Source organism: Cuculus canorus, chromosome 3 (genome assembly GCF_017976375.1).
Source record: "Cuculus canorus isolate bCucCan1 chromosome 3, bCucCan1.pri, whole genome shotgun sequence".
In the NCBI taxonomy this organism is placed as follows: Eukaryota; Metazoa; Chordata; class Aves; order Cuculiformes; family Cuculidae; genus Cuculus; species Cuculus canorus.
In genome coordinates this window covers 71,571,997-71,599,065 of record NC_071403.1, presented here as the reverse complement: position 1 = coordinate 71,599,065, position 27,069 = coordinate 71,571,997, and the positions used below count along the sequence as shown (strand labels likewise).

The 27,069-nt window shown below is 43.4% G+C and overlaps 1 protein-coding gene across 1 annotated transcript; it reads left to right on the top strand.

Annotated features, from left to right (window-relative positions):
- Positions 1-306: 306 nt before the first annotated feature.
- Positions 307-26,795, top strand: LHCGR (luteinizing hormone/choriogonadotropin receptor). Its single transcript, XM_054064188.1, is given in 12 exon segments — positions 307-497; positions 8,071-8,142; positions 10,616-10,690; positions 15,118-15,192; positions 15,743-15,817; positions 15,908-15,985; positions 18,621-18,689; positions 19,070-19,144; positions 20,320-20,505; positions 21,365-21,445; positions 22,564-23,779; positions 23,781-26,795. Coding segments are annotated over 12 exon segments (2,217 nt in total). The 5' UTR covers positions 307-354; the 3' UTR covers positions 23,853-26,795.
- The last annotated feature ends 274 nt before the right edge of the window (positions 26,796-27,069 follow it).

The window sequence follows — 27,069 nt, the reverse complement described above, 5'->3', positions numbered from 1 at the left end:
AAACAGGAGTTTCCAGGGCACACTCTAACTGGAATTACCATCTCAGCTTTTCCAGGTTGTGTGCATGTTTTGCACCAGCACCAACACCTCTAGGAACAGAGAGCACCCCTCGTGTTCCCAAAACTCCTAAGAGAGGACTTTGACAACCAAAGGGAAGCTTCTGCTCGCCACCTGTAGGCTCTCACCCAACTAACCCCGAGGAAGGTTCTCCCCGCGGGAGGCCGCGATGCGGGCGCGGCTCCCCCGCGGCTGGAGGGCGGCGCGCCCGCCCCGGGGCGGGGGCGGGAGGAGCCGGGGGTGCCGGGCGAGCAGAGGGGGTAGTGGCGAGAGGAGAAGTGCGAGAGCGTCGAGGCGATGCTGCCCTCGCTGCTGCTGCTGCTTCTGCTGCTGCCGCCGCCGCTGCCCGCCGCCCGCTGTCCGCCCCGCTGCGCCTGCACACAGCGCGCCCTGCGCTGCCCGGCCCCGCCGCAGGGGGCGCTGCCCGCGCCCGCCCGCGCGTGAGTACCGAGGGGTGCGCTGGGGGTGCTGAGGGCAGAGGGATGCTGGGCGGGGGGATGTGCAGGGCAGACGGGTGCTGCGAGGCAGAGGGGTGCTGCGGGGGGCAGAGGGATGATGCGAGGCAGAGGGGTGCTGCGGGGGGCAGAGGGATGATGCGAGGCAGAGGGATGCCGTGGGGGGCAGAGGGATGCCGTGGGAGGGCAGTGGGATGCCGCGGGGCAGAGGGATGCTGTGGGAGGGCAGTGGGATGCCACGGGGCAGAGGAATGCCGCGGGGCAGAGGGATGCTGGGCAGAGGAGAGTACTCGCCCCGCAGAACCCATCGCAGTTTTGGAGAATCGGCCGCTCCGCGGAGGTGAGAAGGTTCGGTGGTGCGCTGAGGGCTGCAGTTGTACTTGGTTATTCGAGCCTGGAAAGCCTGGCCAGAACCCAGAGGCAGTGGGATTCTCCTTAGGGAGAAGACGCACGTCCTTTTGGGAGGTTTTTCTTCCCAACCTCACACGCCAGCAGCCTCGGTGGGGGTGCAGGTGTCTGAACTTTCTGTGGGTATAAACTGGAGAAGGGGAGATTTAAACTAGACATAAGGTAGAATTTCTTCGCTATGAGAGCGGTGAGGCACTGGCACAGGTTGCCCAGGGAAGTTGTGGCAGCCTCATCCCTGGAGGTGTTCAAGACCAGGTTGCATTGGGCCTTGGGCAGCCTGATGTAGTAGGACACGTTTGGAACTGGATGATCTTTAAGGTCCCTTCCAGCCCAAACTATTCTATGACTCTCTGTTCTCCCACCGCAGCAGGAGGCAAAAGCTGCCTTTCTCATTCAAAAAAAAAAAAAAAAACCAAAAAAAAACAAAATAAAACAAAGGCAGCCTTTAAGACTTTAAAGAAACCTAGTTTAAAGGTTAATATTTGGTCTTAAAACTTTTGCCAGTTGCAGGCTTTGTTTGTTCTTTAACAAATCTGACTTCTCACACCCTCTCCTCCCAAAGCTCTTCAGTGGCCATTCTTTTTTCCTTCTCTAGCAGTAAAAACTCTGCTGTGAGTTTTGACAGGTGTTGTCAGGTGGACCATCATGTCTTCCTCCCCAATGCTCTCCTGGGAAGTAGTATTAAGTTATAATGACAGAGAATTACAGGCATTCCCGAACCCTGCTCCCACACCATCCTCCACGCTCATGATCAGACCAGACTGAATCCTTGATATACGTAGGTACGCAAGTGTTGTTGTGTTGTTTACAGGCTCAATTACAGCACTGATCTAAACAATCATGGCGCCAAAATACGGGATCAGCCGACCCACAGATAGCACAGTCACTGTTTCTCGGATCCCTTCGTTATCTGTGCATGAACTTAGCTGGGGTTTTCTTATTATGCCCCTTGTGGTAACAAAGCTGGTGTTTTCTATTTTCATCCAATTTGTTTATAAATTTAACATGCTCTTGAAATTCCCCAGGGATGATACTATCCCTGATACCCTCTTCCTCGTCTCCCTAGCTCGAGAATTGAAAGGAGCAAGAAATACTAATTTTTATTAACCTAGAGCCATGTGACTCCGTCCTCAAAGTTTGTTTTCAGTAACTTCTCTGTCTAAATTTGTTTACTCCCTACTTCTCAATGTTACCTTAGTGTCAGAGAAAGCAGAGCTTGTAGACAGCAGAGAGACTTTCCATAGTTATTGCAAAAAGCATGTTTCCTCTCCAGTTTTTGTACCCACACAGAGCAGGCAGGAGATCGGTCACATCAGTGATCCCTGTAGCAGCAGAAACAGAGAGGTTGGTTTTTGCAGGTATCTGGCATGTTTACTAGGATGATGCACATCACAGCCCAGAGGGGTTATTAAGAGCTCTAAAGTTGTGTGATTTTTTTTTTCTTTTTTAGTTTACTCCTTTATTTTTCCTTTTTCCATCCTTCACCCATCCTATCAACTCAACCCCAGTGATCAGTTTAAAAGAGATAATGGTCTTCTGGCTGCTGCCACTTCTGCTTCACTCACATCAACAGGATGAGATGATGAGCAAAAATAAGGGAAGAGTTTTTCCCTTCTACCTTAATATAATGTTTAATCTTTGCAATTGTTCACAAAGTCCAGCTATTAGACTAGCTGTAGAAACCAACTTTACAGTCAGAAAAGAGCTCGATCAAGATTCTGCTCAGTAATGCTACAGAGAAAATATTTACACTCGGATGTCAAAAACCAAATCTGTCTGCATTTGCACAGACACATCCTGCTCCTTCTACTTCCAGGCCACATCCAACACGATTTATGTAGAACCTGGAACTATACTACTAAATTTCCATTTCTTTGTATCTTAGGTTTTTCGGGGGGGCCTATGTTCATCTGACAATGACAAAGCCATACCAGTGGATGTGGTCTCTAAGCCTACAGACGCACATGTAGGCTCACTCCTTTTTTGTTCTTACCTTCTTTGACTTTCCTTTTACCTCTTCCTTTGATTTTCATCCTTGTGTCTTCTTATCCACTTAGCTGTCATTGGGGAAAAAGTGCTGCTTGTAGGTTGTTCCAACACAGTTCCTCAGGTGCTGACATCCTTACACTGTAATATAGAAGCCAGAACTCAAAGTCCTTCTTAAAAGTATGGTCAGTCAAGAAAACACCAATCTGTAACTCCAGCTGTACTTGAGTTATTCAAGCCCTGATGCTGTAATGAGCACCTTTTGATAATTTGTTACAGCCCGATCATATATATCCTGTAGGGAAATTCTTTTCTTTAGCCACATTAGTCTTGCCATATCCTATTATTGTTGGAGGAATTTTCTAACTGATCAGACTTCCAACAGTTTGCAGAAGGAAGGGTTTTATAGTGTCCTGCATTGATAATGGTTTTCTCAGGCTCCTGTTTTTAATTTGGACATTCCACAAACACTGTAGATCTCCATTATCCAACACCTTTGTATGCCATTTTAGCTACAGCAGCTATGCATCTTCTCAGTCTCAGCAGAAAAAGAATCTTTAATACACCATTATATTTTGAAACAAACCATGATTTGAGGTTTTCTAGCAAAGTCTAACTGGATAGGCTCCCAACTCCAGCTGTACAGTAACAGGGAATTGGATACCAAATACTTTAATGCCCCTTGGAAAACCTGGTTTCATAGCCAGGTTCCCTTTGCTGTGCCTGAATGCGCACCCCACTATTGCTTCTGCCATAGTGTGAGTGGCTCGGGATTAGTATCAGCGGCCAAATCCAAAGCTTTGTGGCAAAGCCTGAAAAAGCAGACATTTCTACTGTGTTTTCAGTGTGGGCATATTTGGATCTTTGGGACTGAGAGAGGAATTCAGTTTAAAGGCCAAAGTGTATTTCATAGGAGAAAATGTATCGTCATCACCCATCATCGCCTAGTGAAAAGTACTCTTTGGCTGCTTGCTTGATAGATCCAGCATCATAGTTTGCATTTCGGGTAGATAATGCCCGATATATAGGGCTTTAAAAATCAATGCAAATATTTTACATTGCCCTCAGAAGCTGATAAAAATCCTAGGAAGATGATGGGTGTTTAGTCTCAGTTTCAATCAGTATTCCAAATGCTTCTGAGTTCAAGTCCAGGAACGTGGCAGAATAAAATGTTTGCCACTCCCAGCAAGTCTATCTTATGCATTCACCTTTGGGGCATTAGAAATATGAGTAATCCTATAAAGCAGAGGTAATAAAATCTAACACCCAACCCTGCTAACGTAACACATTCATACGTATTGCTGTAGGGCCTGTGTTCTTTTTTTAATTGATTACCATCAGTTCAACATATCACTTCTTGCAGAAGGCCAATTCCGTCACACGGAGGTTTTCTCCAGTGATGCAAATGGGCTTGGGCTTTGATTCCTCATCAACAGGACTGCAAGTGGTCTTGAGGTCTTTTGCTATCCCGACCTCTCAAAAGCTGCTCTTGGAGTTTGAGTCTATGTACCACTTAGACCACACATGAGCAGAAGCTTACCTTTTGGTGGAGAAAAATTGTTGTCAAGTCACACCTGCTATATCCTAGAAGCAAAAAAAAAAAAAAAAGGATGATAGTGGGTTTATGCCACTTTATCCCTGGACTAGACAGTCCCATGAATGTTTTCTAAAGAGCTCTTCCTGCTCCGTCTATACATTCAAAACAGGAGAAACAGAAGGTGGTCCCTGCTAGCCCTGGTATTCCCAGTAACAGGAAGATAATGATCCCTGAGGAAAATCCACACTAAATTTACTATTTCAAAACTAAAATACAAGAAACAAATGCCAGCTGAAGGGAGAAGGAAGGTGTCCCTGCCCGTAGCGGGGGGAGGGGGTGAGGGGTGGAACTGGATGGTGTTTAAGGTCTCTTTCAATCCAAACCATTCTGTGATTCTATGATTCTATTTTAGTTACCAAGCAAGGACAGGATTTGGTCAACCTAGGCACCATTCCTGTCTCTCCAAATGTTCTTGAATAATCTTACAGATATTTAGGTTGTCTACTTAAAATATTATTGCCTACAATGATCTACCTTGAAAGTCTGGCTTGATTTGCAGAAACACTAAGGGCTAGTGAATGCTGAGAAAGCTGGCTGGTTCCCCACTCCTTTCTGTCGACCCTTTTTCCGAGGATGAAAAGTCCTGCCATTATCTGGAGCTGCAGCATTGTCAGCTGCTGAATGGCAGGAGTGAGTACAAGCATACAAGTTGTGATGTATTAACCATGAAAGAAACATTATAGGTTTTCTTAGAAGTACAAAAGTTCATCCTTTAACTAACGATACTCTTTCAAACCAGCGTTGGTGACTTGCGTTAATGATGGATGCATCCCTCCTTTCATGAGCTATAGAAGCCAGGCTACTAGCACAGACAAGTTAAATGTATAAAAGCTTTGTAAAACCCATTTTATTCTTTCTTTTTTTGTCAAAATCTTCCTTCGCTCTGTGAGATGAATAACTCGTCACATCTGAGTGTTACAATCCCAGAGCTATCAGAAAGAAATCAATATTTAATTCCTACCAGTACCTGCTCGGGTTTCATTGTGTGCTATCAAAGACATCGGTCATGCTCGATAGAAGAAACTTCAGCACATGAGATAAGCTCTGGCTTTAGTCAGCACTTTGGGGAAAACTAAGCCTACAACAAGCAGTTCAAAACTCTATTAAAGTAAATGCTTATAGACACACACAAGCTGAAGTGCACTCAGAAAGCTAAAGAATCATCAAAATCTTTGGAGTAAAGGAAAAGACATGTAAATGGACATGGTTCCCTTTAAGATAGGCAGGGTCTGAGATACAAACCACAAAGATAAAGCAGACAAAAGTGAGGATGGAAATGTTGACCTTTTGGGTGAATTTAAGAGGTCAGTATTGGAAGGATCTATGTGAGCCACACCAGTTTTGAGGATTAGGAAAGAATGCTGATTATGAACTGCCTTTTTCCTTTGTTCTTGCTGTTTTGAGATGCTTAATGGGACGAGGTAATGTCAACGCAAATGAGTTCACACTTCCAGCTATCAAGGTGAACTTGAGGGAATTAAAAAGCAAAGCCCAATGAAGTTGAAATGTGGAATGGATTAAGTGCCGTCATGCAGTATAAAATGGAAAGCGCTCGGTCATCCCACTGCAATTTAATGGCACAGCTGAGGTGGCTATGCTCAGAGCGCCGTTGCCAAACGCTTTCTGCAGGCAGCAGGGAGCATGTTGGTCTGAGCCACGCATGACAGGTATTTACAGCCACCACACTGCTCACCAGCACATCGCAGGGAGCCAGGAGGCTCCTGGGCTGCAGATTTTGATATGGTTAAAAGCCAAGACCTGTCTTTATTTTTTTGCACTTCAAGGCCATTTTCTGTTTCTTTTGTAAATGGCAATATTTTCTGCAAACAGTTGCACCAAAGATATGTTTCTTTTTGCAAGCAGCTGATGGTGCAGTTACAAAGGGGTTCCAGCTGCCAAGGTTATCAAGCAGGAATTTTAACCCCTCCAGGGACTCCACTATTTCCCTGGGCCTTCGGTGCCAAATACATTTTTTAAGACACATGACTTGCATTCATTTATGATTTAACCAAATTTTACACACAACACAACATGCCAGCATCCATATAGTGTCAGGAACGACCCAATCACAGTGGCAACAAAACCATACATCCTTACAACACACCTATTAGGGAGGGATTGTTATTCCCAAGATCATAGAATCAAGGAATGGTTTGGGTTGGAAGGGACCTTAAAGCCCATCCTGTTCCAACGCCATGCCATAGACAGGTTGCTCAAAGCCCCATCAACCTGGCTTTGAACACCTTCAGGGATGGAGCAGCCACTTCTCTAGGCGACCTGTTCCAGGGCTCACCACCCTCACAGGAAAACATTTCTTCCTAAGATCTCATCTCAATCTCCCCTCTTCCAGCTTAAAACTATTCCCCTAAGCCCTATCCCTACACTCTCTGATAAAGAGCTTCCTGATAGGGAGTCAAGGTGCAAGGAAACTAAATGATTTCCACTGAATCGTACAGACCGTCGGGAACATAGCTAAGAATTGTCTCCTTAGTACATCCAGATTTGTAACCCCAAGACATGCTTATGTGTGACAGCGTGCTATTATATTGTGTGAGCATGATGCATGTATACATATACAAAAGATATATAAAATATATCTATATATATTTATATAGACACACATTGATAAACATTTTAATTGTTTTCATATAAAGGATTATGACAACAAAGGAAAAAAAAGCAGATTATATGAATATCATGGAAACATTTCAGTCAAAAAAACTCAAGGGAGGTTTTTAAGGATGGGAAACAATGTCTCTGGCTAGATATTTGTAATCATAAAGCAAAATGGGGCAATGATCTGTTTGCACAGAGATAACAGCTTGAAATATGTTAAATATTTTCCTCTGTACATTATCAGGGAGAGTGTGGTCATGGCTAGATAAACTGGCTAGTAAAAGCACTGCGATGCAGTAGAATGATAAAATGCAGATCTGTCTTCCACATTGTTATTAACTGCTCAGACAGAGTAACTAACAAGTTAAAAAGGAAGACATATACTTGCTTTTAATCGACTAACCACACTGATGCAATTTATTTACCAAAAAAAACCCCAAAAACAACCGCCTCCCCCAAAAAAAAAATTCCCCACATCAGGCTTGACTTGGATCTCTTCTATACTTGTACACAGCCAAAGAATCACCAGGCTGCCACGCTACAGCCTTACAGGGGCACTGCTGGGAGGAAACATGGTCCAGCAAAGGCAGAGATACTGTTTTAGAAAGAAAAAACTTCACATGCAAGACACTTTCCCCGAGGAACTAACTTTAAATAAGCCTACAGCTTCCTTTGATTGTGAATGTAGCAGACCACTCCCATCAGGCTATTAATTTATTTACTAGCTTATGATTATTATTGATTTGAAGGTGATTAGTCTCAAATTTATGCCCCAATATCCTTTGAATTCCCTTTAACTGAGAACAGTGGTAAATCGATCAGGCCCTAGAGCTACGGAGAACTGCAGGTAAAATAAAGCAGCTTTCTGCTTTGTTGCTTTTCTGTCCGATGCAATGGTGCAACCTGTAAACAGGGAATCCTGCAGCTTACAACCCTTTCCTCTTTTTTCAGATCATTCACTCACCTGCCTGTCAAAGTAATCCCATCACATGCATTTGAAGGACTGAGAGACGCCTTCATCATGTAAGTTGATAACATTTTCCATACACTTTTCCTTAATTTCTTGCTAGGAATTCCATCCTAACTCTCCATCTCAAGCAACATCTTCATACAATATGTGAAATATGGGAAAATGTGTTGCTAAAGCATTCTGTTGGTGAAAAAAGAATACCGGGGAAGGATAAAATTGCTTTTCTTTTCTTATAAGCCATATATAAATGATTCTTGGAACAGGTGGGAATTTCAACAGTTGTTTAACAGATCACATAATGAAATATTAATCATGTTGGAGAGAACTGGATACAGTTTAATAACTGATGGTGGGTACTTTTGATTGGCAGAGGAGCTACATTTTTATCACAAAATGTTATCACTGCCATGATAGCTATGGCTTTCTGTGACTGTACATTCATGTAGTATCCAAAGGAGATAGTTCTTTGTTGTTTTGCACCAATATATAAGCTTGGGGTGGTCCCTTGCTTGGACCTTTTGTTTTACAAGCACTATAATTTCGCACACCAGCTCTACACTGCATCCCCTCCCTTGGCCTTTTATCTATTTTATATCAAGGACTGGAACTATAAGGCTCATCTCACCACTCTTGCCTTTACATCTGTTGTTATTCTGTGTGAAAGACAGCAGGCTTAAGCCTCCATTATTTATTATTTGCTATTTTATCTGCCTTAAGTGGTCTCTAAAGGACCCTAGTGCAATGCAGAACAAGTGAATGACCTCCCCCCAGAACCTAAGCAACAGCAAAAATGATGCAGCTTTCTTTTCAAGGTGCACTTTTTATACTTCTCTTCACTTATGAAAAGCACACAGTGCATCAGTTATGGAAATATATATTAGATGTTGCATAATTTATTTTCAAGGAAACAAAAAGGTAGGAAATCCATTTGTAGTGCACTCTTGAAGGCAAGGATGAAGGTAATGCAAATGTCTGAATAGACCCAGCTGCACTAACTTAGCTTTTAGTTTTCAAAATACAAATTTCAGCGTTCCTATAGCTCTAGCAAGTAGCAAATAAGCTACTCTGCCACATGTATTCCATTGTAATGAAGTCTTACAGCATGATCCGACAGTGCTGTATTCTTGCATCTTAACGATTAATGAGAATTTATTGTTTTCAAATGGAAAACCAACTTAAATCAACAAATTTTCTCCTACCTTTATGACTTGAGGCTAAACTTTCCCTGAAGTGTATGCAGATACTATTCTTCACAGTGAATGTTTTGTTCATTGACATTTTCCCTGCCATAAAGAGAATTTAATTGATTTCCTTGCATCCTGATAACATATATCTCAAATTAACAGCATAGGAATTGATGTATTTGTCTGGAATAAATCTATAAAGAACACTTTATAATTTGATTGAGATTTAGTGCTACTTTGAAAAAATGCATATATTTATATGATAAATCTCTAAATCATCTATTTAGCAACTCATCATCAACTGCAAATCAAATAATAAATTCTCCCTGCCATCACTCCTTCAAATGTTTGTAAATGGGGAGCCAGTGGCAGGGAGGAGAGACCCCAGGGAACGGCCATGTTCAGAGCCCAGACCTAAAAGTGTCTTTACATCAAAGGGGTTTTATTTCAACACCAACAGGTATTGTTTTATTGTAATTACAACTGAAATAAAATAACTCTCAGGCCTGTGACGATACTGGCTCTGATTTTGTAGACCTTAGGTTTAGTTTGTGTGACCTTACAGTCAATTTTGTCAAGGTCAAACACCGTTTTGAAAACCTTTCCCCTATGTATGCATCAATATATAATATTTACTGTCAAGAGTCAATTCTGCATAGCCCCATAAGTCTTAATCAAGTAGGCATATAATAAGCATCAAATAAGTGGATTTTTTTCCTCTATATTCAGCACTGGTTACTATTAACTACATGTGTAGAATACGAGCATCAGTACATCAAAATCCAACAGTGCCTACAAAACCAGTTATGTTGGTTGGTGTAATGATGAAGAAGAGCCAGTTCCTTTCAGTTTGCATGTGTGTAGTGAAAATGGTATTTAAATCAAAAAATTATTCATTAAGTACCCTGAATGCATATTTGTGTTTCTGCATTTGTGGATTAGATGACTGTCAAGCCAACTTAATAACAGTGTATGAAGCACCGTGAACGTTATCCACATCCTTGCCCTTGCAAATAAATTCACTAAGCAGGACCAAGGATGGAAGCAAAGGGCTGACAGGCTTAGGCTCACTCCATTTAAATTAGTTCTGGCCCCAAAACACTCCCTTACCCACAATTTATTGAGAAGATGGAGACTGGCTGTTACTAAAATCTTTATTCCAAAGGGCTAGCATATCCCTTTGCCAAAGGAGGAAAAAACTGTAGTCTCTCAAACCCTACTGGCACTAGTGGGTACGGGGTGTTGAACAACTATCTATAAAAGAAAGTAATGTATAGGGGAAAGCTGATTTCTGGTATCTTTTCCATTCATGTATTTCTCTGTGTCTGCCTTTTCCTTACAGTGAAATCTCTCAGAGCGACTCCCTGGAGAGAATAGAAGCAAGCGCTTTTGACAGCCTTCCCACCTTGTCTGAAATGTAAGCATCGGTTAAAGACAGACATGCATACTGTAATTTAGGACCATCAAGGAGTAAGCAGTCTGCAGAGAAGTATTCCTGGACCAGGTCTTCCCTCCATTACTTCAGTTGACTTTCGTATAGCTCTATGATGAGAAACATCTCTCTCCAAAGTACTGTATAAAATAGCAAGTGCTCCATAAGGTCTCGCCTTAGAGATGTAAATCACGCAGGGACATCCATGCGTAGAAAGTCCCATTGCTTTTGGTGAGCACATTGGCTGAAGTGGAGCTCTGTGCCTACTTCTGCCAGCACTGTCGAGCTTTCTAAGCTAGGGAATAATTTGAGATGACAACAGATAAGAAAAATCTTCCTTTTTGAAGCTGCGGTTTTCAAAGCTCTGCAGTATTCAAATGCATCTGCTTAGTATGCATAGCTCTTCTTCTGAGCACTGAAATATTACTCAAACAGAACATGTACTGATTTTAAACTTGACCTGCATAGCACAGGCATCTGAGAGAGTGAGAGAGTTAAAGCAGTGACTAGGAGAATGCGCTAAAATATTTAGTGAAATTGGGAACCATAAATCTGATTCAATATCTCATTACAGCGTTTTCCACACAGCGTGATCAGTGAATGGCTTAAAAATGTTGCAGCTGAGGGAGGACAAGTCTGTCTTTTTTTTTTTTTCTAATCTTCTATGTGAATTCCATCGAAGCCAGTTACTTGCAAGACATACATTTCTGTCCACCTCTGATTGGGTCCAGCTTCCACTAGAATTAGTCATGGGTTTAGGAAAGGAATAAAAGATTTGAACCGATGCACTTACCTATATTTTATGGATAGCTTGTTGTTTGCCAAAACCAAAAAGCTAAGCAAGGCCATGAAGAGCTACAGGAGAAAACCTGTTTGACTCGAGTCCTCTAAACCCTTGCAATGTGCGGCATGGAATGTCCCAAGCTGCGCTCAAGTCCACTCTCAGTGGGTGATCAGGGTACATGGGTTTCATGGCATTCTTGGATTTGAACTCTTGTTGCAATTTCATATGCAAAAACCTTTGAATTTGGTAAATTGTGCATCGGGAGGGAGCAGGGCTATCGGGCTTTTATGCAGGCATATAGATTTGCCAGATAGTATGGCTGCAGAGAGTGCTCCTCGATTGAGACAATCTGTCCCATTTTTTAAGCAACCACTAGCAAACATTATTTCATAGAATTATAGAATCACTGAATCATTTAGGTTGGAAAAGACCTTTAAGGTCATCAAGTCCAGCTGTAAACCAAATGCTGCCAACTCCACCACTGAACCATGTCTGTAAGCACCACATCTACACAGCTTTTAAATCCTTCCAGCAATGGGGCCTCCACCACTTCCCTTGGCAGCCTGATCCAATGCTTGACAACCTCCATGGGGGGGGCGGTGGGGGTGGGTATAAACTCTTCAGGCAGGACAGGAAGGGTAGGAGAGGAGGTGGTGTAGCCCTCTATGTTAGAGAATGCTTTGATACCCTTGAGCTTAATTATGGTGAGGAAGGGACTGAGTGCCTGTGGGTTAAAATCAGAGGAGCCCACAAGAAGGCAGATATTGTGATGGGAGTCTGCTACAGACCACCCAGCCCAGAAGAAGCAGCTGATGAGCTCTTCTATAAACAGCTGGGGATAGTCTCTAGATCACTACCTCTTGTCCTTGTGGGGGACTTCAATCTTCCTGATATCTGCTGGAAGTACAATACAGCAGAAAGGAAGCAGTCTAGGAGGTTCCCGGAGTGTGTGGAAGACAACTTCCTCACACAACTGGTGAGTGAGCCAACAAGGGAGGGTGCCCTCCTGGACCTGCTGTTTGTGAACAGAGAAGGCCTTGTGGGGGATGTGACGATTGGAGGATGCCTGGGACAAAGTGATCATGAGATGATAGGGTTTTCAGTTCTAGGTGAGATGAAGAAGGGGATTAGCAAAACAGTCACATTAAACTTCCAGAGGGCAGACTTAGGACTGTTCAGAAGGTTGGTTGGCAAAGTCCCATGGGAGACAGTCCTTAAGGGCAAGAGAGCCCACGAGTGCTGGGCGCTCTTCAAAAATGAAATCCTAGCAGCTCAGGAGCAAACCATCCCCATGTTCCGGAAAAGGAGCCAGCTGGGAAAAAAACAGCTTGGTTGAGTAGGGAGATCTTGAGAGATATCAAAAAGAAGAGGAATGTCTATGAGCTTTGGAAGAAGGGATGGGCGTCTTGTGTGGACCATAGGGAGGAAGTGAGATTGTGCAGGGAAAAAACAGGAGGGCTAAGGCCCAACTAGAAATCAAACTGGCTAAGCCTGTGAAAGATAATAAAAAATCTTTCTACAAATGCAGTAACAAGAAAAGGAGGACTAGGGAGAATATTCAGTCCCTATTGGACGTAGAGGGAACAACAGTGACGAGGATGAGGACAAGGCTGAGGTACTTAATGCCTTCTTTGCCTTAGTCTTTAATAGTAAGGGAAGTTGTTCCCCCTGTGTACAAACGCAGGAGTTAGAGGAGCAGAATGAGGCTCCCATGATCCAAGAGGAGGCGGTTAGAGAATTGCTTGCCCAGCTAGACACCCACAATTCTATGGGGCCAGATGGGATCCACCCAAGAGTATTAAAGGAGCTGGCAGATGTCCTTTCCAAACCCCTTTCCATCATCTTCCAGCAGTCCTGCCTGACTGGGGAAGTTCCACTGGACTGGAGACCGGCTGATGTTGTGCCCATCTACAAGAAGGGTTGCAGGGAGGATCCGGGGAACTACAGGCCTGTCAGTCTGACCTCAGTGCCGGGGAAAGTCATGGAACAGGTGATCTTGAGTGCTATCATGAAGCACATGTAAGAGAACCGTGTGATCAGGCACAGTCAACACAGGTTCACGAAAGGCAGGTCTTGCCAAACCAACCTGATCACCTTCTATGACAAAGTGACTTGGCTATTGGATGAGGGAGAGGCTGTAGATGTAGTCTTCTTGGACTTCAGTAAAGCCTTTGACAGTTTCTCACAGCATTCTGCTTCAGAAACTGTCTGCCTCTGGCCTGGACAGGTGCACACTCTCCTGGGATGAAAATTGGTTGGATGGCCCGGCCCAGAGAGTGGTGGTCAATGGAGTTAACTCCAGCTGGAGGCCAGTCACAAGTGGGGTTCCTCAGGGCTTGATACTGTGTCCAGCCCTGTTCAATGTCTTTATCAATGACCTGGATGAAGGCATTGAGTGCACCCTCAGCAAGTTTGCAGATGACACTAAGCTGGGTGGAAGTGTGGATCTGATGGAGGGTAGAGAGGGTCTCCAAAGGGATCTGAACAGGCTGGATGGCTGGGCTGAGACCAATGGCATGAGATTTAACAAGGCCAAATGCCGGGTCCTGCACTTGGGGCAGAACAACCCTACACAGTGCTACAGACTAGGAGAAGTCTGGCTAGAAAGATTCCTAGAAGAGAAGGACCTGGGGTGTTGGTTGACAGCTGACTGAACATGAGCCAGTAATGTGCCCAGGTGGCCAAGAAGGCCAATGGCATCTTGGCTTGTATCAGAAACGGTGTGACCAGCAGATCCAGGGAGGTTATTCTCCCTTTGTACTTGGCAATGGTGAGACCACACCTTGAGTACTGTGTTCAGTTCACCACAAGAAGGATGCTGAGGCTCTGGAGCATGTCCAGAGAAGAGCAACGAAGCTGGTGAGGGGCTGGAGAAAAGTCCTATGAGGAGCGGCTGAGAGAGCTGGGGTTGTTTAGCCTGGAGGAGAGGAGGCTGAAGGGAGACCTTATTGCTCTCTACAACTACCTGAAAGGAGGTTGTGGAGAGGAGGGAGCTGGCCTCTTCTCCCAAGTGACAGGGGACAGGACAAGGGGGAATGGCCTCAAGCTCTGCCAGGGGAGGTTCAGCCTGGACATCAGGAAAAAATTTTTTACGGAAAGGGTCACTGGGCACTGGAACAGGCTGCCCAGGGAGGTGGCTGAGGCACCTTCCCTGGCGGTGTTTAAGGGACGGGTGGATGAGGCGCTGAGGGACACGGTTTAGGGATTGTTAGGAATGGTTGGACTCGATGACCCAGTGGGTCCCTTCCAACCTAGTGATTCTATGATTCTTTCTCTTGAAGTAGTATTTCCTAATATCCAATCTAAACCACCCCTGAGACAACTTGAGGCCATTTCCTCTCATCCTATCACTTGTTACCTAGGAGGAGAGACCAACACCCACTGCTCACATTTATCTCCATTTCCCAGTCTACGCAGATCTAAGCGGGTATCTGGTGCTACTAGCTACTCCTCTGATAAAGACCACCATTTTAAACCACCTGAGGAACTGCCTTTTTTGGATAGGTAAAGCATCGCTAATATGATGGCAACAAGAGATGATGTGAAGGGATCTGATTGCAGGGCAAGGACCAGGCACCTCCCGAACGTACAACAATTATAATATTGAGATGCTTTTCCCTCATTGCAGATTAATCCTGAACACGAAAAATCTGTTGCACATCGAGGATGGAGCGTTCAGAAACCTTCCAAGGCTAAAATACTTGTAAGAAAGTTCTGTTTCTTTTCTCTTTGCACTTTTTTTCCCTCTAAAGTAGTGGACAAATTACAGAAAGGAGTACAAAGAACAAAGGTGTTCATGTGTTATGGTAGACAAAAGTATCTTCATCATTTACGATGGCTTTAATGAGCAGTTAACCATTAGTGAGGTCTTTCAATAGGCAAGAAAATAAAGTAACGCAGGGCAGGACAGTAATGGACAAAACAGTAGCGAAGCCTGCAAATTAGTTCTGTTCAGGGTTTATTTCTAGAATAAAGCTTTCAGATAGACAAGATACCATGCAAAGGGTATAACTAAAAATCTCTTCCTTATGCTTCATGTAGAGAGCCATCCTGCTTCTCCAGGACACTGCTTGAGGATGCTATAAAACAATTGTTACGGGTCTTACAAAGACAATGGGAGCCTAATCAAAAAATATTATATTTGTCACTCACCTTTTAATACTTCATTAAACTCATACCTACTGAGTTGGCTGCTTGCTGCATCCACTCCAGTCATCTTTTCTCCTGTAAAGAGGGATTTTGCTTTTCTCTAGGAGCATTTGTAACACTGGAATAAGACAATTTCCAGACCTGACGCAGATCTTCTCATTAGAAGCCCATTTTATTTTGTAAGTAGAACACAACCTAACCCAGCTGTGAGTCTTTCCATCTTGTTCCTACATCACTGACAAAAATACCTTGTTTTTTCCCTCCCAAAGGGAGCTCTGCGATAACTTGCGTATGACAACTATACCACAAAATGCTTTCCAGGGGATGAACAATGAATCACTGACGCTGTAAGTAAAATAGGATAATGCTTATACTTGAGGAGAGCAGCTTGACTTCACAAAAATCTAGAAATTTATCCTTGTACAATACATGTCTGTATTAAGATTTGAATGTGAAGCCATTAGGAAGTAGAGGTGTGTTCTTCAAGCTGAAGAGCACAGTATTATTCCAAAGCTAAAATCACTTGGGAAGGAAAATATGAGAAGGAATCCAAATCCTCATCTTCCATGCAAGTTTTTAAAAGTAACATCAACAGGACATAAACTCCAAAAGCTGTGCTGGAAGCCAGAGTCTCTCTCCTCCCCTCAGGGATGAGGTTTCTTGAAATAGTGCTCTCAGGAATGAAGTAGGCTGACCCTACTGTTCCAGTTCCATCCAAAGAAGAGGGAGGGAGAGAACAAATTATTCTTACACTGCTTGTTCTTACCCTGATTTCACTTGACTCTGTTTACATTGATTCCCCTAATTCTCCCCACCAAGGGTTTCCTTTTATCTCCCTGTGGATGCATTGCTACAGCCACCTGTGAGACGGGTGGGTTTGACGCTGAGTGGGATGCCCCACCTGAGGAATGCACAAAGCAGCAGAAAGCCAAGGTGAGGTGTTATCTGCCAGCAGAGCAAGAACTGTATAGGGTTTGTGCAGCACCCTTGTCCTCACAAGAAGTTCAACAAAGAAGTGCTGAAATAGTAAAAATTGAAGACTGAGCCTCTCTGTAGGACATCTTTGGGATGGAGGTCTCTAGAGGAAGGACCAGCTGAGCAAGAGGGCAGCAGGAGGCCACCTGCTTTACGTTGTAGCCACAAACATCAATTTGGAGGCCAGTGAAGCCAACCTTTGTGGACCAGACAGATATTTAAAAGAGGCAGAACACATCCAGATGGGGAGCCTTGCCTTGAGACAAGTATGAACTAACACCCCGGCACAAAACTCCATCAATATTTGCACCTGCAAATGAGCTGCACACACAAGCAAGTAATGCGCCTGACTGGATTGGGCCCTTCATCAGGCTAATGTGCAGTAATTTCAACACAGATTTTACATAGTGACCAATACCTTCCAAAATTATTAGAAGAACTGAGCATAAATATGACTGAAGTTTACTTCACGCCGTGTTAAGGAGGAGCAGTTGCTTACTTTAGGGCATCATTTCATCTTACAAGCCTCTCTCCTACCAGCAAGGTCACAAAATAACTTCAGCAAAATTATGATTCTGTTAATGGGGCAAGAAAATGAATGTCCTTGAGATGAAGAAAGGGTCTTAAAATTTTTACTGTAAACCTAAAGTAAATGGGAAGGAGACTCAGTCAGTCAGGAAACAACCAACAATCATTCTTCTCCCATCCTTTTGTGATAGAGATCTAATCACAAGAAGAGAAGAATAACCTTATCAGCAGCTTCCTAATTGTAGAACTGCATGTTAACTCCACCCCATGCGGTTAACTGCAATTAGCTGAAATAATTGCAGTTGTTGCAACATGGTCTGGTGGAACACAAGTAATCTATGAAGGTCTAATGTCAGCCTGTGGTTATACTTTGCACTACAATAGCTAATTCAGCCTTTCCAACAGTTCATGTTTCCTGTGGATGGGGAAGTCGAGCCTACTGATCATTGTGGATTTTAAGGAAATCACTAATTCCAGCATTATGCTGCGATAGAACCTTTCTCCTATCACTTATAGCCAGGCACTCTGGCTTATCCTGGGAGCACATTCCATAGTCCCAGTTTCTGCTCTCCCCGAAACAATAGAATATTTATTTATAAACTGCACCAGATCTTCTATTAGGGCTTACTATTAAAGGAAAAACTACTATATACAAACAATTATATTGAAATTGTATTTGAAACATGAGCTTAATATTATAAATGCATGTTTCTTGAAGAAACCAGGCCCATAGGTTAGACCTCCTAACGAAGTAAAAGAGCTGGATGTCAGATGCAGAAGCCCAGCCCTCATTACCCAGCCCAAGGGTGACGTACCAAGAACCCTGGAACTTGGCTGGCACCAAGTGTCTGTGCACAACACAAAGGACAGCAAGGTTTCCACAGCACGAGTCAAGCTTGTCAGCAGCACTTTGGGGGAGCAGACAGCTCACTGACTGCCAGATGAGAGACAACTCGGCCCTACCTCTCTGCCAAGCTATCTCTTGCACTGCTGGAAGATTTTTCTGGCCGCAGAGGATCTGCAATCCAGCAGCATGGTCCAGGTTTTAGAGTTGCTTTCTATCTGGCACTCCAGCCCTTGCAGGCTTCCATTTACACGTGCTGACACCACATAATCCAGGTCCTCTGCCTCCAGGCTGTTGTCTACATACCTGAAATAATGTCTTGTTTCTGGATCTCAGCCCAAGGCTGAGAACAGGAACAAGTCAGCCCCTTGGTGGAGCAAGGATCTGTACGTAAGGAGAAGTTCTCTTCAACAGCTCAACAGGAAGACGCTTAGGGAATTGAAGCTGCAATTTTGTCTTGATGTTAGACTTCACATTAGTCGTGCAGTAGTTACCTGTGTTCTTTATAAGCCAGACCCTTTAATCGTGAAAATGAATGCAGCATTAAGATTTGGAACCTGTAGTACATCACATAATCTCATAAAGTCTCCGAATCTTTTTCCCTTACATGTTTGGGTTTTTTTTTTAATCCCCAGCAAGTTATATAAAAATGGATTTGAAGGTATCCACAGCCATGCCTTCAATGGGACAAAGCTGAATCAACTGTGAGTATGCTTCCCTCCTCACTATTGTTTCTAAACAATAAATAATAGCTTTAAGTACAGTCAAAGGCTCTTAACTGGCTATCTTGCATTTCCTGATGCTTATTAGACAACTGCATGTTTCAGGGTCATTGTGACTCCATTGTGAATCCTGCAGCACTTCTCACTTTTCCATCCCTTAGAACACTGCAGTTTTTATGAGACGAGTTCATAATTTTTCGTAATATTTAATAAATTCTTGAACTTAGCACCAATAGTGGAAAAAGAGAAGCACGCTTAGGCCAGATATTGCAGCAACAATCACTGTGGTAGGAGAAGGATTGAAACAGACAGGATGAAGAAACTAAAATAGTTGTAAAGAGAGTTAATGTTTGATTCCACAGAATCCTGAAGGATAATAAGAACCTCAGGTGGATCCACAATGATGCCCTGAGAGGGGCCACGGGGCCAGATGTCCTGTAAGTATCCACTTCTCTGTTACCTGGGTTTATGTGGATCCCACAGGAACTGTGCTGTGCCTCATGGGCTGTATCATGTCAGCAAACGCAGGCTTTGAGTCTGGAAGGAATCTTCATCTCTTACCCTCTGCCTGTAAAATGGAAACATGGAAATGAGATGCCATGAAATTACACAGCAGAAGGTTCAGTTTGCAGCATGACAAATGCATGGCAGCCAGTTCTGACGTTGGCATTGACCTCTGCTTCTTGGGTATTTCGGCCTTCCCTTTATTTATGCCAGAGCCTCCTGATGCTATTCCTGTGCCTTATATTCTGATACTGCAAACTAACTCAGCTTTTGGTAGGATAACTATGTTTTTACAACATATCATTTTAGAATTTGGTTATGGGAGTACACGAGCTGATTGCAGGCTATAAGCCTGCACTGAGTAAACCATGTTATTAGCATCCTCATGCTTTATTAATCAAGCACTTACAGGAGGGCTGCATTGGCTGTTACTCCATGCAATAGAACACAATGGGTGGTTCTGAAAATAGCATTCTGTGCCACACGTGCCGTTTTGTTCCTTTTATAGGTGCTTTACAGAACATGGCATCACTAAATAGCATTTCACAATTGTAGCCTTTTCTCCCATTTAATGGCCTGACTGCAAAAATCCATCATAGCGTCAATGGTCTTTTCTCAGACAAACAGCTCTGGAGACATTCTAAGCCAAACCGCTTAAGTTTGTCTTGGGAAGAATGATGGATTCTTTTATGTGTTTTAATTAAAAACCATTTAATTAAAGCACCTAGAACAGCCCTTCAGAGCTAAGCAGAGAGCCAGGAGAGTGTCCTACCTGGTAGCTGGCTGGAGAGTCATATTCATCCACTTTCTCTCCCTTTCTCTGGCCTAAAAAGACACCCCTCACTGTGCACGGTGGCTTTCAAAGAGAGAGGCCAGGGCACAACCTGTTTCCCCAAAACAAAGAATTCCTCGCCTCACAGGGCTCCTGGGATGCTCTCAGCCTGCTGCTCTGCGGTTTCACAGACCACTTTTCTGAGCTGGATATCAGGTGCTGAAGCGGCTTTGCAGATTTAGACCTTCGTGAAAAAAAGTAGTTGCTGTTACACACCATCACGCTTTAGTGGTATTTTTACACACATGAAAAGAGAATGTTCTCTTTATCTCACAGGGATATTTCTTCCACGGCACTGGAGTCCCTGCCTAGTTATGGGCTGGAGGCCATTCAAGTCTTAAATGCAACATCATCTTACTCGTTAAAGAGCCTGCCGCCACTGGATAAATTCAGCAGTCTTCTGGAAGCTGTCCTAACGTACCCCAGCCACTGCTGTGCTTTTCGAAACCTACGGACAGAGAAGTAAGTACAAATAGCACATTATTGTATTGCAGGACTTCAGAAGCTCCAAAATAGCAATTCTGCTTTATTCAGCTCATGAGCTTTGATTATCCTTATTCCAATTACAAGGAAGCTGTGGTACATAGCAAGGCCTCACAGGAAATAACAGATCTCTGCCAAAGCCAGGAAGATTACTTCCATTTATTTTAGAACAGAAATTGATCCTATCCTGTGCCCAGGATCCACCAGCAGGAATGTTATTCTAAGTTTGCTTCAAGCTTAGATTTTTCTTGGTATTTCAACTAAAAAGCCCACTAGCCCATAGAAGACAGATCTCCATCAATAGTACAGTGCCCTAAAAAGAACACCTTGTAGCCTCTAGCTATGTAGCTTACGATAGGATGACCCAGTAGAAAAGACAGGTTTTCAATTACCGCCCCTCGAAATTAGGAGGGTAGTTAGGAGCCTACAGAAAGGGGTTACTCAGTTTAGTTCTAGTCATTTCAGTTAACAATAGACAGTACCATTCTCCGCACAATTCAGAACTATGGCACAGATCTTTGCATCTGCTAATTTGAGTCAGTCAATCCAAGACAACTGGAGCTAAGTTTTCAGCATTTTTTTTGTTTCAAAGAAATCAACCCTTGGTTGGCTTTCAGCAGCCAAAGCAACTCCAAATGGGTTTAGTTGAAGCTATCCTCATACCCCCCATGAGGTCCTGCCTACTGTTGCAGTATTTGAAGCCTTCTCCACCCCACTTCCAGATGTCTACATGAATGTTCATGCTGCAGCTCTAGCTTACCTTGCGCATCTGTAAAAATCTCATCTGAATTTGGCCAAAATCCAGACTGAAGTAACTTTCTTTTCATCCTTCTTTCAGACAGAATTCCTTGCTTTCCATTTTTGACAACTTCTCCAAAGAGTGTGAAAGCACCATGAGGAAGCCGACTAATGAAATATTGTAAGTACCTCCCTGCATCCAGATGCTGGAGGCAGCAAATATCAACCTCCCCCTCCTGCTGTTAACATGTTTCTTGTAGAACAGCACGTCTTTTGCTGCCAATTCAGTCACCCTTACAAGTTACCCAGTGGTAATTTTATTATCATTAAACTCAGATTTGTGATTTTGATGTTCAAAAGAAAAGAAAGAAAAGAAACATAATTCCATGAGCTTTCCTCCAGCTTCTCTTTTGAATTCTTGAAAGGCTTTCAAAGCAGTGGTTAAATATTTAAGAAAGTTAATGGCCTACACGGAGATATGCCCTGAGATATCTGTAGTTGTTTGTGTGGTTCAAAGAAGAGACACTACTGTTAATATTTTTTGCCTACAGAAAGGATAATTCAACATCTGCACGTCAGTAGTTTTCCACAGTAAAAATAAGAGTCCTCGAGTTATGACCCCATGGAATTGGTTTACCTCTTCTAAATGTGTCTCTCCATATCATCACGGTTATGTTTCACAGTGTCCAGTGGGACAATGAAAATAGGTAACATCAAAACTGTTTTATTTGCCATGCTGGATGATGCAGGCTCTAAACCAGGCTGTAAGGGAGAGGATTAAGAATCCTCTATCCCTCTACAGCTAAATGAGTGACCTTGGCACTTCTTACCCCTGAGGTCCTGTAGGCTCAGCACTTTGTTTGGGAAGAGCATTTCCTAAAAGAGATAATGGTGTACCATTAAAATCCTTAGGTTATTTTAGTTTGGTTTCTGTCTTGATAAACCTGTATACATCAAACCTATAACCCATCAACCCAAGTGTTACTTAGTTGGAACTACAGTCTACATGCAGGAAGAGAAAGATGCCTCACTTGGAGGAACCGAGATAAAGTACTTACAAGTAAGTAAGCTGTGTAAGAAAGCATTCCTGTGAATATGGCTGCGACCTCTGCTGCTCTCCGAGGCTGCCACCCAAACAAAATGCATCCTTACAAGGCTTCACTGCATGTAAACATGCTGTAGAAACACAGTTAGGAAGTAACTGTTTTAAAACAACCGTTATCTGTTGTATTTTACAAAGGAGTGCAAGCAGCATGCAATAAATAGCTCACTTCTATTTGGGGGGTGTGTTTTTTTTAGTAGTTACAGAGATGATTCTTACAACACATCACTGTGGTCAGCAGAAAAGAATTCATACCAGTTTGCAACAGATGAAGAAACCTCTCCTTACAGCTACTCAGCCATTTTTGATGACAGTGAAATGACCAACTTCGACTTTGAGTATGACTTTTGTCAGCCTAAAATACTCACATGCACTCCAGAACCAGACGCATTTAATCCCTGCGAAGACATCCTGGGATACAGCTTCCTGAGAGTCCTGATCTGGTTTATAAACATCCTTGCCATTGCTGGCAACTTCACTGTGCTCCTTGTTCTCATCACCAGCCATTACAAGCTCACTGTTCCTCGCTTCCTCATGTGCAACCTCTCCTTTGCTGATTTTTGCATGGGGCTTTACCTGCTGCTCATCGCTTCCGTTGATGCCCAGACGAGTGGTCAGTACTACAACCACGCTATAGACTGGCAGACAGGCAGTGGCTGCAGCACTGCTGGCTTTTTCACAGTGTTTGCCAGCGAGCTCTCAGTGTACACGCTGACGGTGATCACTGTAGAAAGGTGGCATACCATCACCTACGCCATGCAGCTGGACCGAAAGTTACGGCTGAGGCATGCCGTGCCCATCATGCTCGGCGGCTGGATATTCTCCATTCTAATAGCAGCGCTGCCTCTCCTTGGGATCAGCAGCTACATGAAGGTCAGCATTTGTTTACCCATGGATATCGAAACAGGTCTTTCCCAAGCCTACATCCTGCTGATCTTAGTGCTAAATGTTGTCGCCTTCATCGTCATCTGTGCTTGCTACATCAAGATTTACATAGCTGTTCAGAATCCAGAGCTGGTGGCTGCCAATAAAGATACCAAGATTGCCAAGAGAATGGCGATACTGATCTTCACAGATTTTACCTGCATGGCACCCATCTCCTTTTTTGCCATATCCGCTGCCTTTAAGGTACCTCTTATCACAGTGACAAACTCCAAGATTCTGCTGGTTTTGTTCTACCCCGTCAACTCCTGTGCAAACCCATTTCTCTATGCCATTTTTACTAAAGCGTTTCGAAGGGATTTCTTCCTGCTGATGAGCAAGCTGGGTTGCTGTAAGAGCCGAGCAGAACTTTACAGGATGAATTGCTTTTCTACTTATACCTCCAACTGCAAGAATGGCAGCTCAGCCACAGCACCCAACAAAGCCTCACAAGCACTGCTGCTCTTGTCGGTATTAGAGAAGCCATATCGTGCAGTACGAGACAAGATGTCTTACAATGAAAACTAAACCAGAGTGCCAGAAGATGCAGTGCTTCACCAGCTGAAATTACTCTAATGACTAGGAACTATTTCGTATCATCTTGAACATTTCATAGACTCATAGAATGGTTTGTGTGGGAAGCAAACACACAGCCCATCTAGTTCCACCCCCCCGCCATGGGGAGGGACACCTCCCACTGGATCAGGTTGCTCAAAGCCCCATCCAACCTGGCCTTGAACACCTACAGGTTTGGGGCATCCACCGCTTCTCTGGGCAGCCTGGCTCAGTGCCTCACCACCCTCACAGGAAAATATTTCTTCCTAATATCCAATTTCATAATAAATAAAAACACCACTCAATAGTCTTACGCAGTGTAACCGTTCTGAGATTCAAAGTGGTGTTTTCTCTTTTCTTCTGTTGTAACAAAAGGCAAAACTCTTCTTTCAAGGAACCAGGGAAGCCCAGGAGTAGTCAAAGTGCTCTTGAAGTTAACAGGTATTGTGACAACAGCAGTCTGGCTCCTTTCTCTCCAAATCTGCTTCCCTAGAGTATTTAGAGCCTGTCTGCTAAGTTGCGTCCCTTCTTTTTCCACTCTGCACTGGCATTGTTGGGTTAAAGAAAGGGGCACTGAACTAAACGCTTCCCTTCTTTGCATCAACAAAAACCTTCAATTACCCAGCCACCTACACCTGGTTATAGAATAGTGTTCAAGGTTAGGTTGTAAACCTGTCCCCAAGGAGAAAAGCTGACCTGCTGACCCTTTGGTTAGTAGCGATTTCACAGTTTACATTAGGTCTCAATCTGAGCTGGTAGGTAATTTAATTAAAAAAATTAACCCATATACAACCATGTAAAATCTGAAAATGACAAGAGATGTAAAACCTCAGCTGCCACGCACAGGGCTCTGTTTTGTTATTTATCATGTACACACAAATCACCCAAGCTGTGAAGACTCCTGCTCAGCAGCAGGATAGCTGAGCTGCCTGCACAGGTAAATAAGCACTGCCTTATTCTTCAGGGACAGCCTCATGAATCTTTCCATCTGCCTACTCTCTGGTATCACCAGTGCCATTCCAGATGCACTGGCGACTCCTCAGCACTCGCAGTCCAGCTCCTTTCCCAGCTGATGAAGTAGAGTAGCTACTTTTTAGTGACTGTGTCTTCCCATACAAATCTGTCTTTTCTTTCACTATGTGTTGCCTGATGCTAAGGGTAATCCAGGTTTGTGGCTGCTTTCCTAATTTAAGTAAGAATTGAACATGGCTTCATTATTGAAGCATATTTACTGTGTGTCAAATAAGCAGTCACCCTTCGTTTACTTGCCATAAGCCACCACCACACTGTACTGAGGTTGGAGATTCCCATGTGTAAGTTCTTACCTGCATTGTATGGGCCAAACAATCTGTACCGAGGGACAAGCTGCATTGAATGCCAGGTAAGATCCTCACCGGAATCTCCCCCAGAGACATCCTAAGGTGGCCAGGATCAGCACTGCCTGGCCTTCTGAAAATGAGGGGCTGATACTGGGAAGCTCATGGTCCCGTAGGCAAAAAACAGATGGAAAAACTGTGGGCTGTGATTCAAGCCTCTTCTTAGATAGCTTTATTCTTGGCAGGTTGATTACATTGCCTCTGATGGAAGAACACACACGTGCTTACATTCCATCAACAGTTATTGATGGCCAACAAAAGTGCAGACCGATACATAAGAAAATGGTATTATTGCCATCACTTTAAACATCTTACATTTTCCTTCAAGCCTGTGCCAGCAAAAGAGTAAAATTCTTTGTTCCCAAGCACACCTCTTGTTACCAAACCACTGCACTACAAATTATATTTGCTTCATGTTAATGAAAGTTACTTTTTACTAGTACTGGTTTATCATTAGCTTATCATTGTGCGAGTTAGAAATAACATCTCAGACCCTCTCACGTTCAGCTTGATGCCATTATTTCACTCAGTGTCAGAGCTTGGTAAGTAAGCATGGCTGTACTCTCGAGCAGTCCACACACACAGGGAACGAAGCACGACTGAGAACAGACTCTTGAAACTCTACAGTTTAACAATCAGTAACAACTCCATAAGATGCACATCTTTACACACACCAGCTCCTGAGCTTAGCAATGAGCACACAGGACTCCTATAGGATGTTTAACTAGAACAGAAAGTAAAGACACTGCTGAAAACCACCACCTACATGGCCTAAGGTTTCTCTGTACTGAGAACTCTCAAAACTGATTTTCAAGACTCATTTCTTTGGATGACCCATATCCTGCACACAATTTAGGACATGGTAAAACAATGTCTCAGTTGGAAAATAACTGATTTACGTTCATTATATTTCAACAGGACAAGAGCTCGGAAGCCCACTCTTCCCATCCACCCACCACACAACATCAGGAAGTTACACGAGAGGGAAACAAGTTAGATATAGCAACTACTGATGGTACCTGCTTTACAGAGCCACGTGGTAAAAGGGAAGACAAGAGCTATGGGCATTTGTCTTTTGGTATCTACTGTAAGTTGAGCAAAATCTACCAGTTAGAAAATAATCACTGGTTTAAAACAAACAACCCACAAACAACAGAAGTAATTTAGTTTATATACTTCATTTTGTCTACACACATAAGCAAGGAGAGTGGTAAAAGCAAAGCTTTTATATTTAGATTCATGCTAAAGCTTCTCACACAAGTTACGCTTTTTAGTCTATCTTGTCATTTTTCGTAAACTCACCTTCTTTCTGGTGTAAAGTTTTAGACATTTACTGAAGTATCTTCACTAGCCATAACTGGTACCACACACCTCTTCCCACATCTGCAGCAACGTTGTCAGTAGTGACAATCAAAAGCATTAATACAGTAAACTATTCAGATCAAAAACATCCCAGTTTGATCACTGCTCAAGTCACAGGCTACAGTAATTACCTAACTGAGCTCACATTTTAATAAAAACCTTTTTTTCCAGTATAAAAATTTCTGACTTCAGATGCTTTTAGTTGTAAATATCTTATTTAGTCTTCTAAGGCTTTGCCAATGGTCATTTAAGAATACTATTAACAAAACAGAGAGAAATTCTTGTCTGCTTAGAGAGAAGAAAAGGAAAGTCAGTCCCTCTGCAGAAGTCCAGCTAATATTCCATAGCTCTGGAATGGGAAAACCACTGCTGGCACTGCCAAGGAGTATCTGCAAGGGGGTCTGCAGGGAGCCAGGAGATCTGCAGAGTCATGAATGCATCAGCCGCTTTCTGAAATATGGGAAGGGCTGCAATCACAAGAGCAAAAAC